Consider the following 14581-nt stretch of genomic DNA (forward strand, 5'->3'; position numbering starts at 1 on the left):
ATAAAGTGAGATGGCTGGTGATGCTGCGCTCTGTTGCCTTTTAGGAGCCGCTATGTGGCTGAGAAATAATGGAGCATTTAAAATTTGTTTGGATGAAGCAGCTGTTCAACTTGCTTTCTATGTGTGTGTGTGTGTGTGTGTGTGTGTGTGTGTGTGTGTGTGTGTGTGTGTGTGTGTGTGTGTGTGTGTGTGTGTGTGTGTGTGTGTGTGTGTGTGTGTGTGTGTGTGTGTGTGTGTGTGTTCCTACCCATGTGGGCGTTGTTTGATTGTTGTGCCAGACTGCAGCGATATTGATTTCCTGGGGTGTGTCACAAGTGCAGTCAGACAGAAAAGACCATCAGTGCCTGTGTTCAACATGCCGGGGCTTTAAGAACAATTACTGTTGATTCTATTGATTATTAATGGAAGTATTAGAAACAATAGTAATAGGTGATGCTTATTACATATCACAAAATGTGTTGGTGATGCTTCAACGCTCAGTTTTTTTTAGTTTCTGTTGCGAAAGAACAGCAATAAATGTGAAAAGCTGGAAGATAATCACTTTATAAAGCCACCGACAAATCAGTCATTTGATATTTGATCAGGATCAGAGTCGATCAGGCTAAATGTTCATGTCTTAATCCTCCAGCAGTGATTTGCGGTTGTGCGTTAATGCGCTCCTGTGTGTGTGTGTGTGTGTGTGTGTGTGTGTGCATGTGTGTGTATGTGTGTGCATGCTCCTTGAGGGCAGTGAAGGTCATTGGTGCCACCATGCTAACACGCTGCTCCCTGACGTCTTGCTGCCTCCATTACTGTCTCTTCTCATCACCTCACAGCTCTGCAGGGAGCGAGACAGGAAGTCAGACAAACACAAAAACACAAATACAGTATTATCGACACAGAAGCAGCCTGGCAGCCAGCCTGACAGAGAGAAAGAGAGAGAAGCAGATAGGATGTCTCTTCTCTGTCAGTGTTGGATTCATTTCCTTTCAGGTTAAGGTTGTGTATTAAATGCATGTGTACATTAGAGCTGCAACAATTAATCAATTAATCGAACAATAATCAATTTTTTTGAGAAAAAATGTCAAAATTCTCTGATTTCAGCTTCTTAAATGTGAATATTTCTGGTTTATTTATTCCTTTATGACAATAAACTGAGAATAAATTGAATACCTGTTTGGTTTGTGGACAAAACAAGAGATCTGAGCACGTCATCTTGTGGTTTGGGAAACACTGATTGACACTGTTCAACATTTTTTAGCACTTTATTGACCAAACAACTAATCGATTAATCGTTTACATAATCGACAGATGAATCGATCGTTAGTTGCAGCCCTAGTGTACATTACACTTACACACAATGCAATCATTATTGTGTGATTTGCAGTAGGCTTGTTAATGTAATAAACACTTGACGCTTGTATGAAAAGAGAAACAAGACAGTCAAACCAGGTCAGTGGGTGAAAAGAACGAGAATAGAAAGAGAAAGAGCAAATGTGCAGCCAGTGTTTTCTGTGTCGTAGGTTAGGGTGAGGGTTCAGCCAATGGAAATAACAGTTCGAAAATTATTAACAGAGAAGTGTTGCGTCCTCAGGTTTCTTCATAATTATGTCTAAAGTGAAGTTTTGACTCTGATACGTTGTATATTCAGCTCTTGAACACGTCTTGTTGTTGTGTTGTCGTTGCAGGATCCACATGCAGAGGAGTTTGAAGACAAAGAGTGGACGTTTGTCATTGAAAACGTGAGTCCTTGTTCTTTCTGTTTGCTTTTGCGTTGACTCTAAATTAATACACTACAGTTTGTTTTCCTTTTTTGTTTTTAAACCTCATGGGAACAGTTAGCAGGATGCATAATGAAACCATATGACTGTACCTTGTTCAAAGGCACCTGTACTGTCATTGTTAATGAATGGGGATTATAGTTTTGGGGGTAAAACAAGGTGAAGAGATTAATTCCTCCCTTGCTGCTGTTTCTCCCGGTGAATCCATGACACATGCAGCTTCTGCCACCATGTGGTCGTTTTATGCTATTACATGTTTCTCTCTGTGTGGGAACGCCAACACTCAGGATAAACCAAAGGTGTTAACTTGGATCATGTTGGCTCTCATCCATGACCACAATGACTGATTCACACAGGCTTGGTGTATGTGTGTGTGTTTTGTAGGCGGTGGACTTATAAAATATCCTGTTGCATTTGTACAAGGGAGGAGTGGCAGCATTTGTCTTTCAATTTATTTAGTGATTAGTTTACTTGTTACATAAATCAGCTGCATTTCCACAATGGAGCAGAGATTTTTTAACTCTTTCCTGTGCAAGGCATCGAAATCAGCAGTGAAATATTACATGCAAACTCAAATAGATAACAAACGGCACTTTGACCCATGGACATGCCACTTTTTGAACAGACTTGGCTCTCTTTTAAACTTTGACTTAGCACTTTAATACTCTTTAATACTTTTTTCAGAAGCTGGTTTTGCTTCTCTCGTGTTGTCCTTTTATTTATTTATTTATTTATTTATTTATTTATTAACCTTATTAGCCAATTAACTTTCTTAAACCAATTTTCTTTTTTTTTTAAACGACTGCCTTCTGCCTCTCCTTTTTTTAACTGTTGCTGTTTCGGACACCTGAATCTCCCTACGGTTATCGTTACAGGTTTCAATCAACCAATCAATCCATTAAAATAGATATTACAATTAAATTATGTAACAAAAAGTCTTTTTTTTTTTTTTTTAAAAAGGGAGATGGACTGAGAGAAGAGAGAGGGGGATTGAGAAAGAAAGAAAGAGAGAGAGAGGTGGAGACTAAACATCGTTGAGCAGTCTGCCTGGAAACTCGGTGTTCAGAGTGATTTTTTCATTTATTTTTGTTCTGCTGCATACATCTGCTGGAGACTGTGACATGTTTTGCCTAAATGACACAGACACGTTGAACACATGAGGCTTTTGTTCTCACTCTGGTTGTTGCTCTTAGAAGATTTAAAGTTCCTCTGAAACCTATTAGTCATCATAGGCCTGTGCTGCTTTCCTTGGCAGAGCTGTGATGTCATGTCTTTTTTCCTGTAAATATACTGCCTGAACTACAATCAGTTTATTCACTGTGAATATAGAGGGTAAAACCCAACAGGACATGTGATCGTTGAGCTAATTGCTGTTGCTCTGTTGGACTTATCGCTGCTTTATAGACAAGGACACGAGCCTTTTCGAGTCTGTTTCATGCTCGTTGTTGTCAGATGGGTCCTATAATTGAAGGATGAACACATATTCAAATATCACATCTATCCAAATCACTTTCTGCTGCTCACAAAGTCCTTGAGGTCTTTAGTTTTAAAGAACCTGTTACACTTTTTGACTTTGTGAGACGTAAAAGCTTCTATCTTTACACGTGTTGCTAAAACTGCTGCCACAATTTGGAGGGAAAAAAATAGATTCCTCCTCCTCCTGCTGCTCTTATTTTGTTGTGTTTATTTTATATATATAAAAGCTTTTTGTGGAGATTAAATGAAATTATAGCTCCCTTGCACTTTCGGTGGCTTTTTCTCTGCTGTCGGGGGAACAGCTATTTGCAGGAATCAATCTTTAAAACTCAGGAGAGACGGAGCAAGACGAGCAAATAAATCTTTGTGACTGCTGAGCGAGGGAGTATCATTAGTAATCATCGAGGACAGACCTCTGAGACTCCCCAGCCCTCTCTCTCTCTCTCTTTTTTTTTTTTAAAGAACGTTGATAGAAAAAAAAAAGAGGCTGAGTGCTTTGACATTGTCACTTTCTGTACATGTCAAGCTCAAAAGGAGCGACAGCAGAAACTCCTCTACCTCTGCGGAGTCTTTGATAGAAAGCTGAGAAGACAAGCAGGTCAGCCGGTGTTCACTGGCCAGAGCGTGGGAGAGAGTGAAAAGAGAGCAAGAAAGGGAGAGAAAAAGACAAGTTTTTGTGGGTTTGACTGTGTCTCTGCATACCTGACTAATGACAGAAAGATCAAAGCCCAGAGCAGGAATGGAGAGAGCACAGAGGAGAGGGAGGGGAGACGTGAACAGAGGAGAGGGAGGAGGAGGAGGAGGAGGAGATCTTATACCTTAGTCAGAGGGCAATGATGGAGGGATGGTAAAATCACAGAATATTATTTTATGGTTTGGTATAATTGTTTATTATGGAATGATTTAATGTTTTATAGCCCTTAAGTCATTTTTATATTATATTCTATACATACATTCTATACATAGGATGATGAATAGCGAGTGGGATGTTTTGCACATGTATGCACTTTGCACTTTCCACTCTGCATTTTATTTTTATTTGAGTATCGTTGGCTATTTGTTGTCGCTCTCTATTGTTTACTACTATTTATTACCTATTACCTGAATTCTTTATTGATGATTATTCTTTTACTCGGTTTCTATGCTACTATTTTTATAGATTTATTTGCTGATGAATGATTGTGCAGCTGGGAAACTGAATGTCCTGCACGATAAATGAAGTATCTATTGATCTAACGATCTATCTATCTACTGTATTGTTTATTGTTTATTGAGGATCCCCATTAGCCGACGCACAAACGGCAGGCTAGTCTTCCTGGGGTCCTTTTCAAAAGTTCAAAATAAAATAATAATACACAGATCCAGTTACAAAACATACACAGATCCAGTTACAATAAAAAGAGAGGAAAAAGGGAAAGAAAAGAAAGTTCTCAAAGTGATAACATGAAAGATTAACTCTTAAGTCTAAAAAGTGACTTAACATGTTTCTTAAATGCTGTTTTACTTGCAACAGTCCTAATATTTAATTGAAGAGTATTCCATAACGAAATGGCTCTATATACAACAGTGCTTTTCATTGAATTAGTTCTTGGTCGTGGTAATGCAAGTAGACCTCGAGTTGTATCTATTGTTTCTATCGTTCTATCAATCAATCAATCTATCTATCTATCTATCTATCTATCTATCTATCTATCTATCTATCTATCTATCTATCTATCTATCTATCTATCTATCTATCTATCTATCTATCTATCTATCTATCTATCTATCTATCTATCTATCTATCTATCTATCTATCTTAGTAGGATTGTATCATCGTCTTCCATAGCACGTGCCTGAAGTTTGCAGAAAGACTTTTATTTTGAAAGAGTTGACACTTTTATTTTATTTTATTTTTGGGATTTCTCACCATTAACAGAGCAGATGAGGAGACAGAACAGATTTATTATATAAAATGAATTGACCACAAGAGGGCAGTCTGCCCTAAGAGCTGTGGAAAGCCCTGGTACAGATATTTACCAGCCTACTTAACTCTCTGGATCACCTCCTTATGTCACCCATGTGTGTGTGTGTGTGTGTGTTTGTGTGTTATTGAAGCAGCGTGTCTTTCTGTTGGTGTGTCATTATCTATTCAAATTAATTGTTGGTGTGTACATCTGATCACATTTTGTGCTGACAGACACCTCATACACACACACACCCCTCAGGTATCTAAGCTAATGTAAAGTCAGGAGGAGAGATGAATGAATGCAGAGGTGAGTGCTGCTCTGATGAAGAGGAGGATGACGAAGAAGGAGAGGTGAGTTCTCCTGACCCCTCATCAGACAGCGGAGGAGAAAAGGGGAAGAATACGCCATTGTGCCCGAGCGCCGGAGATGATGAAATTCAAGATCCCCAGCGCTGTGGCTTCGTCTTAATCTGGGGGCCCAACCTCGCGCTGTAGGCTAATCCCTCCCCGTCGAATTACTGGCCCCGGCTAGATTGTATTTTGTCATTGAAAAATGGCAGTGTCAAACACTACCTTTTTCTCTCCTCTATTTGTTCGTCTGCCAAGGCGAATCGCATAATCAAAAGATGGAGAGAGAGAGGGAGAGAGAGAGAGGTGGCAGGCTGAAAATGGCTACACAGTAGTATCTCTAAATTGCATGCTACCCTTGCCTTTCACCCTCTTTTCAAATAGGCGCGTATTATCAAAAAGGTGGGCAAATTGAGAGTCAAAAGATTGGACGGCTATATTTGAAGGCATTGTGCTTACAGGCTGTTCTTTGTGTGTATGAAGGAGGAGAAGGAGGAGAAAGAGGGGAGGGGAGGGGAGGGGAGGAGGGGTTAATGTGTGTATATATGTATGTATGTATGTATGTATGTATGTGTGTGTGTGTGTATTCTCCATGTGTTTGCATATCAACCAAAAGCTGGAGATGGTGGAGACCAACTTCCCTCATCTTCAAAGCTTTGTGGGAGGATTTGAACACACACACACAGACAGGAGTGTTGTATTTAAAGAGAGAAGCTATTATATCTGAATACACTGAATATACAGTGATACACACTCCAAGGCCCCACCACTCGCTCCCTCTCTCCCTTCCTTCATTCATTCCCCTCCTCATCTCGACTCGTACTTCACCTTTTTTTTTCTCCCCCTCCTCACTCACATTACATCAATGTCACTCAGAGAAGAAGGAATTTCCAAATCTACGTCCGCTCTGCCACATCACCGCTCTCCGCCCTGTCTTGACAGCCTGTCTGCCGCACGTTTTCACATTTTAAATATCGATATATATATATTTTTTTGAAATAGTAATGGCGGCATTTGACTGCCACGTCCTACGTTCCTACATCTCATACTTAAGAACCTGGACAGTCGGTGCAGTCGGAGTGTGACGGTGTTTTTTTTTCTTCTGCTGCATGAAAGGAAAAAAAAAGATCTGTCACACAAGAAGGTTAGAAAGCTGCTGAATACTGATCTGTTTGTTTGTTTGTTCGGGGAACATTTTGTCCTCCGAAGGCCAGTCATGCTGCGTATATTTATATATACGTATACACTGCCCGTCCAAAAAAAAAAAAAGTCACCACTTGGATTAAACTAAGCTAATAGGTCAGAGCCTCCCATTGGATAATTACTGCATGGATGATGATGTTTCAGCTGGCAACAAGTTATCTAACCCTAACAACCATGTTGGAAGACACATCCAGATGTTAATCTGTTTCAGAAGGGTCAAATTATTGGCATCAAGCAAATAAAACATCTAAGGAAGACGGCTGAGACTAGAAAAATTGGGTTAAGAACTGTTCAATGCATCATTATCCAGTTAATACAAACTGGGAGAGTAGTGAGGAACTAGCCTGGGTATACCCATGCTGCCTTGCGTGTAATTTTATTCGCTCTATTGGCTCTCTCAGCCAATCACAGAATGGGGGGAGGGGGCAGCAAGACGATGACGACACATCGAAGCGACTTTGTTCAAAGCTTGTTGATCCAACATGGCGGCAGCCGCTTTACCTTTCGATGCAGCGTTAGAAAGTGTTTTCAGTAGTTTAGACCGCACGTTTACTTTGAGCGGATTTCTGTCGCTCTACACGTTATCCGGTATGATAATAATACAATTGGCTATAAGCTACGTACAAACACATTTGATAGACATTCATAGCGCCCAATAAACAGCTCCAGTAAACCACACCTCGAATACGAAAAAATGAACGGGTGGTTCCCAGACCAAATATCAATCTACATTGAGATGAGGTCTGGTGTTAGCCAGGACAGTGGGGAGCCGATGTGACCACAGAGTCCAGACCTGAACCCCATTGAGGATCTTTGAAGAATTAATGCAACTATTGATGGAAATAAAATGTTGTGACTTTGCAGAAGCTTGTCGAAATGATGCCAAAGCAAATGCCGTAATTAAAGCTAAAAGCGATCCGACGAAATATTAGTGTGTGACTTTTATTTTTGGACAGGCAAGAGTATATATATTTATATATATATATATTTATAGCAGTGTTTTTATTATTACGATGATGTTTCACCAGCGCCTTCTCTCTTCTCGTCTCTTTTTCCCTCCCTCTCTCTCTCTCTCGGAGGTGATGTCCTCCTGTCTATTGTGGACCACATCCAACTCCATTAAGACCATTTCCACACCACAAAGCTCCCACTTCTTACACACACTCGTACAGTCACACACAATGTCACATACCGACACAGACACACACACACACACACACAGAGTGGAAAACCAATGACACCCTCCTCCCTCCACTCACTCACACACACATACATAGACCGACCTGCCTCTATCACCTTTACACACAGACACACACACTGTATTGTACCCATAGCCATGGTGTGTATAGCCCCCCACTCCACACACACCACACACACAGACACACACACACACACAGACACACACACCCCTCCGCCGCCCCTCTGTCTCTGTCTGGAACACATTACGTAGGCCAGTGGCTTGTGAGCGCTGACTGGGCCTCGGGGAAGAAAAACACAATTATTTCAACCCCTCGGCTATTCACGCAAAGGTGACAAAAGCTGGTATGAAGTATGAAATCCCAAAAGTTTCTCCCGTGCCGAGGCCGACAAATTGGGATTAATTTGCGCTCGTGTGCACGCGTGTGTCTCCAAAGTTTTCACCTTTGCTCATTTCCCATTTCTTAAATAGTTTGCAGAACTCAAAGGGCTTCGTTTATTGTGTCGGAACGAAGGGTGCATGTGTGTGTGTGTGTATGTGTGCCCACAATGCTAATTTTTTAAATGATATGTGCCTTATAGTTAAAAGGTGGAAAGATGTAAATTATTGTGTGTGTGTTTGTGTTTGTGTTTGTGTGTCAGTATAGGTGGGGGGGCTCTTAGTATGGGATCACACATTCACACACGCTTTCCAAATTAATTGAATCTAATTAATCGCCCTGAGGAGAGGCAACAGATGCTGGTGATTACCCACCATGCCTGCATGGACCCCTCCCCACTGCGGGCACAGACACACACACATATACACACACACAGAGCTATCACACCTCTAAATGCTGCCATTTTTTTTGCAAATCGAAGCATTGATTAGTTTTTTTTGAATGAGAAAATGACACCACAGAATAAATGACTCCATTATTGCATGTGAGTTGTGTGCATGTGTGTGTGTCTTTTGTGTGAAACTGCACCTGTGTCTGGAGGGGAACCGGTTTTCTGATGTGTGTCCAGTCAGTTATGTGTCAGGGTGTTCTCTCTGTGTGTGTGTGTGTGTCTTTGTGTGCGGTGGTGGGTTGTAGGTGGCAGCGGAGGCCGGGTGGTCCCTCCTGTCGCCCTAATAGGCTTACTGGCCTCTAATCCACACCACACCACCGTCACATGGCCGGTCTGCTGACTAACTGCTACCACCACCATGAGGTGTGTGTGTCACTACGAGTCTTTGGTGCAGGTGTCACATTTGTGTGTGAATGTCTGTGTGGGTGGGTGGTGTCCATTGGAGGGAATCTACAATTGTGTTCTCTATTTACAGGGTTCCTACGCAAGTATGGAAAAGTATGGAATTTGATTTTATACATTTCCAGGTCTGGAAAAGTATGGAAAATGGAAACTATTGTATGGAAATATATTTATCTTAATACTTATACAGGGTTTGGTCTTATGCAAAATCATTTACGCGCTATTGTACCTATCTCCTGGAAATTATTTGGTGACATAATGGCATACAAATTCAGAATAATGAAAACAAACAATTTATTGCATTATGTATTTACATGATACACATCATGTACTTAATTGTCACAATTATTTGATTTTTTTTTTTCTGAGAAGTCTGGATATTAGGGTGTAGGAACCCTGTTAATTAGTGCGTATACGCGAGAAAAGAGTCAAGTAAAAGCAGTTCTGAATGAAAACAGTAATGTTTTATACGAGGACACAATCGTAGGACATAAAGATGAAATTCCACAACAGCAGCAAAATACATTAGACCACGATGGAAGAAATGATGAGATTTACCAAACGCTCATCTAAACAGATGAGTTTCGAGTTGTTTTCTGAAAGTATCAATGGATACTATGATTTGTATTTTAATTATTTTCATATTGGCGATATTTAAATGCATCTTTTCTCACACTCGCGCACCTTAGTACACACAGGCGTGCTCTGCTCTGTACAGTTTTGGCACACTATCGCTCGGCACACACGCATAAACACACCATATCTCCTATCTTTGTGTGTGAGTGTTTTTTGCTTACATGCATACATGCATGTGTTTTTTAATTAAACTGATTAAACTATTGCCCCTGACGATGTGGGGCTTTGCTTCTGTGCTTACATCATCTTTTTCATACTCTCTCTCTCTCTCTCTCTGTGTGTGTTTGTGTGCAGCTTTATGTTTAGTCTGTCTTCGTATTGTTTTGTCTTCTTCGCCGTTTTATCCTCGCCCGGTTTACTCTTGTCTCTCGTCCTTATGTTCTTGTGTTGCTCCCCGCATGCTGCGAGTGAGAGAGACATATGTTTGCTGTGTGTCTGTGTATGTTGTTTGCAAGTCTTGTGTGTGTATGTGTGTGTGTGTGTGTGCGTTTGCATGTGTGACTTTGTATTTTGTGTGTTAGTGTGTCTTGTCCCACTGGTCCAGGTTGTGACCTCGGCTTTCATCTCCTTAGTCTGAGACTCCTGCGGCCCGCTGGGCTCCGCTCCCGGCCAACAACACAGCAGATGTCACCAGACACAGACACACTCACATCCTGTCACGCACACACACACACACAAACATTATAGATACATTTTGAACACACACACACACACACACACACACATACAGAGTCTAAAACAGCCCAGGCAGGTTTTTGTTTTGCTTCATACAGTGTGACGTTTGACCCTCAAAATAAACATCAAAACACTTGTGTCACCTGGGAAACATCCGTCTTTCCACCTGTGTGGCCTTCACACGACGACCCACTTACTGTGTCTGTGTGTGTGTGTGTGTGATGAGAGATTTCAACATTATAAACTAACCTGTTCACATTCACATTATTACTTTGCTAAATCTAAATTAAAGATGCATCTGAACACATGAGGTGCCTCAGTAACTCGCCTGAACAAGATGAGAGGTTGTGATTGGTTCAGGACACATCAGGTCCAGGTGGCACAAGCTTCAGTCTGACATTTGACCCCCAACAAAATTTAATAAAGTTTGTCATCCAACTCACTGTGATCTGATACTGAAGCAAGTGAAGGAACGTGGAAGTGACTGGTCTCCTGTCATACTACACTTATTACACTGCGTTTAATGTCTTTTTTGTTACTGTCGTTTTGTAATTATCATCAACATTTTACATCTTGTATACAATTTTTTATAAATATATACCCATACTCCACACATCAGATTAAAGACATAAGATATAAACCCACAATTAAACACAAAGAAGAGTACTGATGAGAAGCAATAGTATGTTTTTCTACTCAGTCCCTTTCCACAATACAGAAAATAAACATATGAACAATGAACAATTAAAGTTTGTAGCGTTTAATGTCTTTTAATGAAGTGTTATTGTTTTATTTAGCTGTTGTTTACATGCTAACTGATCAATGCTTTCATGTATATCAAAGAAACGGCCATCTGCATGGCATTTTCTAAGACCTACAGCAAATATTTGGCACACTGGTAAAAAACCCAGAGGTTTATAATTCACACCATGTAATCTCAATGTCTATAGTTGTATATGCAAGTGGGAGGCGACCTTTATTGCATAAATATGCCGTTGTGTAATGAAATAGCAATAGCGTGTAGCAAAACAAGACGTTTATTGGAGAGAAATACCTGAAAAGAAGCTTATTCCTGTTACAGTATATGAGGGCGGCCGGGCCTGTCTGGGCGCTGCAGCAGCTGCCAGCGCGCTGTGTACGGGCTTGTGCCAGTCTAGAAAACAGTCTGTACCAGCTCCTCCTGTTACTGCCTCCTGTCCCCAAGCTGACCCAGAAGACACACACTGACTCGCACACACCTGAACCAAACCCCCCCACCCCTCCTTAAACGCACACACATTCACCTACAAACACAAATGCTGGCAGGGTTCATCAGAGGTGTCTACTGTGTCAGGCAGGTGTAAACTGAGGAGCCTCGAACCAGTAACAGTGATGTGAACTGGGAAGTGGAGGAGGAGGAGGAGGAGGAGGAGGAGGAGGAGGAGGAGGAGGAGGAGGAGGAGGAGGAGGAGGAGGAGGAGAAGAGGAGGGTTTCAGACTGAGATGCTGTTTGTTCAAGGAGGGTCATTTGTTGTAAATGGCATCCAACGCTCCGAGTCTCTCTTAAAGGGGACATATTATGCATATTTCACTGCCATTGCTTCCCCATTGTGTCAGTTTTGAACAGCTACATAGTAGTTCTGCATGGTTTTCAGCTCCAACAAGTTAGTGGAGGCCCACGTGTGCTTGTTTACCTTGCGTTGTTAAAGAGGAACTATGCAGGATTTGTAGCTTAAAGCAGATATCAGCTTCACGGCCGTTTCGGCTAATGCTGCGTTCAAGGCAGGCTTTTGAAACCGTAAGTTACAGCTTCAAGTCACAACTACGACTTGGTAGCGTTCCAGGTAACCCGTAGCTCGTGTTTTTACCATCCTGTTGTCTGTGAAAGTTCCCTATAACGGCCACTCGTAACTTCCGACCCGTGAACTCGTACCAGATCGAACTGGTATGACTTCACAGGAAGGAAAAACACAAAGTACGAGTTTCTTTGAACGCACCATGAGTTAGCAGCCCCCGCCCTTGTCAGGCATCAATTGGTCCTCGTGCTACGTCACCACATTCACGCGCATCCCTTGGCTGCACACACAGCCCTTCATGCCGTTCTCTCTCCTCATTGGATAACACTTGTATCCCACAAGGAAAATTTTCTCCTCGGGTTACAGCAGAGCAGAGTGACGGAGAGACTCGTGTTTAGGCTGAAATACTTCATGTAAGTGATTGCTGACGGAAAATAGGACTATTTAGGACTTATATTAACAAAAACATTCCACTGATATCTGCTTTAACTCTGCTACATTTTTACCTTAATTAAACAGCTTTGGAGTACTTGTGATGGTTTCATAAATGGCTTAACTTGTTACAGGGAGAATGGAGGCTCTCTGCCTTCTACCTAGCGTGTCTTCAGATCAGAGCCTCCGACCCGGTGTCCCAGCTCTCGTCTCTGTGGCACCGCAACGACACAAACGCGCCCCGTAACCCGTAATCTCTTGTTTATGACGGATAAGACTATACAAATATACACTTTGTAACATCGTATATGATATATAACGTTATCTACCACTCTATTGATTGATTTATCGTCGGCTTCGTCGTAAACAAATGCACATGACCAGGAGGAGGGTTAGCAAAACAGAGGAAAAGCGACCGGACATAGTTCCTCTTTTCATGCATACCGGCCGGCTTTACAAACATGGCCAGCTACGAGGTGCGTCCGTACGTGTTGGACCCCACGTCTAACCTATGGTTTTCCTCCCCTCCATACAGATACCGGTTGGGGGCGGCATTGTGGGTGTGTTTTGGGCAGATCCCCTCACAGTTTGGGCATTCAACCCGTCAGGTTTTGCGCAAATCTCGCATAATTCTTGATCTGAGTGTTCAGAGAGACTGGAAACCATGTGAAATCTCGTTGGTGGATTAAGGTTCAGAGGTTCAGCATAGAATTATGACATTATAACATTGTAAGGATGTTCTAAAATATGGATCAGCATAATACGCCTCCTTTAAAATTGTTGTGCAGCTTCACGTTCAACACCGACCTGAAGGAACTGATTCAGCTTTAAGTTCTTTGTTGAACTTGTCAAATGCATTCAACATCGACGACTGTTTACTCCGTTTTCTTCAACGATTTATTGAACCTCACTTTCCCTCAGCCGTGTTGTTGCCATATTTTTTTTTGCTTTTTCCCATTTTTTTTCTGAGCGCTACAGTCCTGCTATCTCATCGTATAGACTCTCAGTCGGACGTTATTGGCTGCCACGCCCTCAGTTATCAGTCATCTCCGAGGTCATCCTCTATCACTTCATGGCTACACATCCTGTCACCTGCTCTCCTCCTCCTCCTCCTCCTCCTCCTCCTCCTTTTCCTCCTCGGTTGGCTCTAATCCGACTTTTTCCTCCCCTGTCCTCATCTCACCTTGTGTGTTTTTTCTGGTGTCATGTGTTACATGGCGGTGATGGGTGGTCAGACAGTTCTGGTGCGACGTGAGGCGCGATGGGACAAAGTCAGTGGAACAGTTATTATCTCCATCTCTCGGTTATTTATTTTTTCTCTGTGCGACTTAAGATGGCTGCTCGCGATGGAGACAGGCCTGTGTGGCCCGCAAAACACTGGCCCAGCAAATCCCCCTGTTTATCCACAAGCTTGACCCGCTGGGCCTGCGTGGGCTTGGTCGTTCGCTCCGTAGATATGTGTGTGTCTGTGTGTGTGTGTGTGTGGGTGGATGTGTGTGCATGCACAGAGGCATATGTGATGAACTCAGGTTAAACTTGCGCGTAGGTCGACACCCGTCTGACATTATCTCCTCAAGATCCGCTCACAGTGAGTACGTGCATGGGTGTGTGTGAGCATTTTAGGCAGCAAACACACACACACACACACACACACACACACACACACACACACACACACACACACACACACACACACACACACACACACACACACACACACACACACACACACACACACACACACACACACACACACAGAGTTTCTGGCAAACTGAGGCGACTGTTCTGCTAAGTGGCAATGAATAGGGTCTTGTGATGTGCTCTGATGCCAGTGCTAAGCCAGCCACTGACAGTTAGACTGATCCCCAAACACGTCTCTGTCTCTGTTTGGGATATAA

At 42.2% G+C, this 14581-nt stretch overlaps 1 protein-coding gene across 3 annotated transcripts in view; it reads left to right on the forward strand.

The window, feature by feature from the left end:
• Positions 1-14581, forward strand: part of ehbp1 (EH domain binding protein 1) — a 190547-nt gene that overhangs the window by 24110 nt on the left and 151856 nt on the right. For all 3 annotated transcript variants that reach the window (XM_083988753.1, XM_083988754.1, XM_083988755.1), the window contains exon 5: positions 1668-1721. In XM_083988753.1, the coding sequence (XP_083844879.1) occupies positions 1668-1721 (54 nt within the window). The remainder of the gene's footprint in view (positions 1-1667; positions 1722-14581) is intronic.

The sequence above is a fragment of the Trachurus trachurus genome (assembly GCF_905171665.1).
Source record: "Trachurus trachurus genome assembly, chromosome: 15".
Lineage (NCBI taxonomy): Eukaryota > Metazoa > Chordata > Actinopteri > Carangiformes > Carangidae > Trachurus > Trachurus trachurus.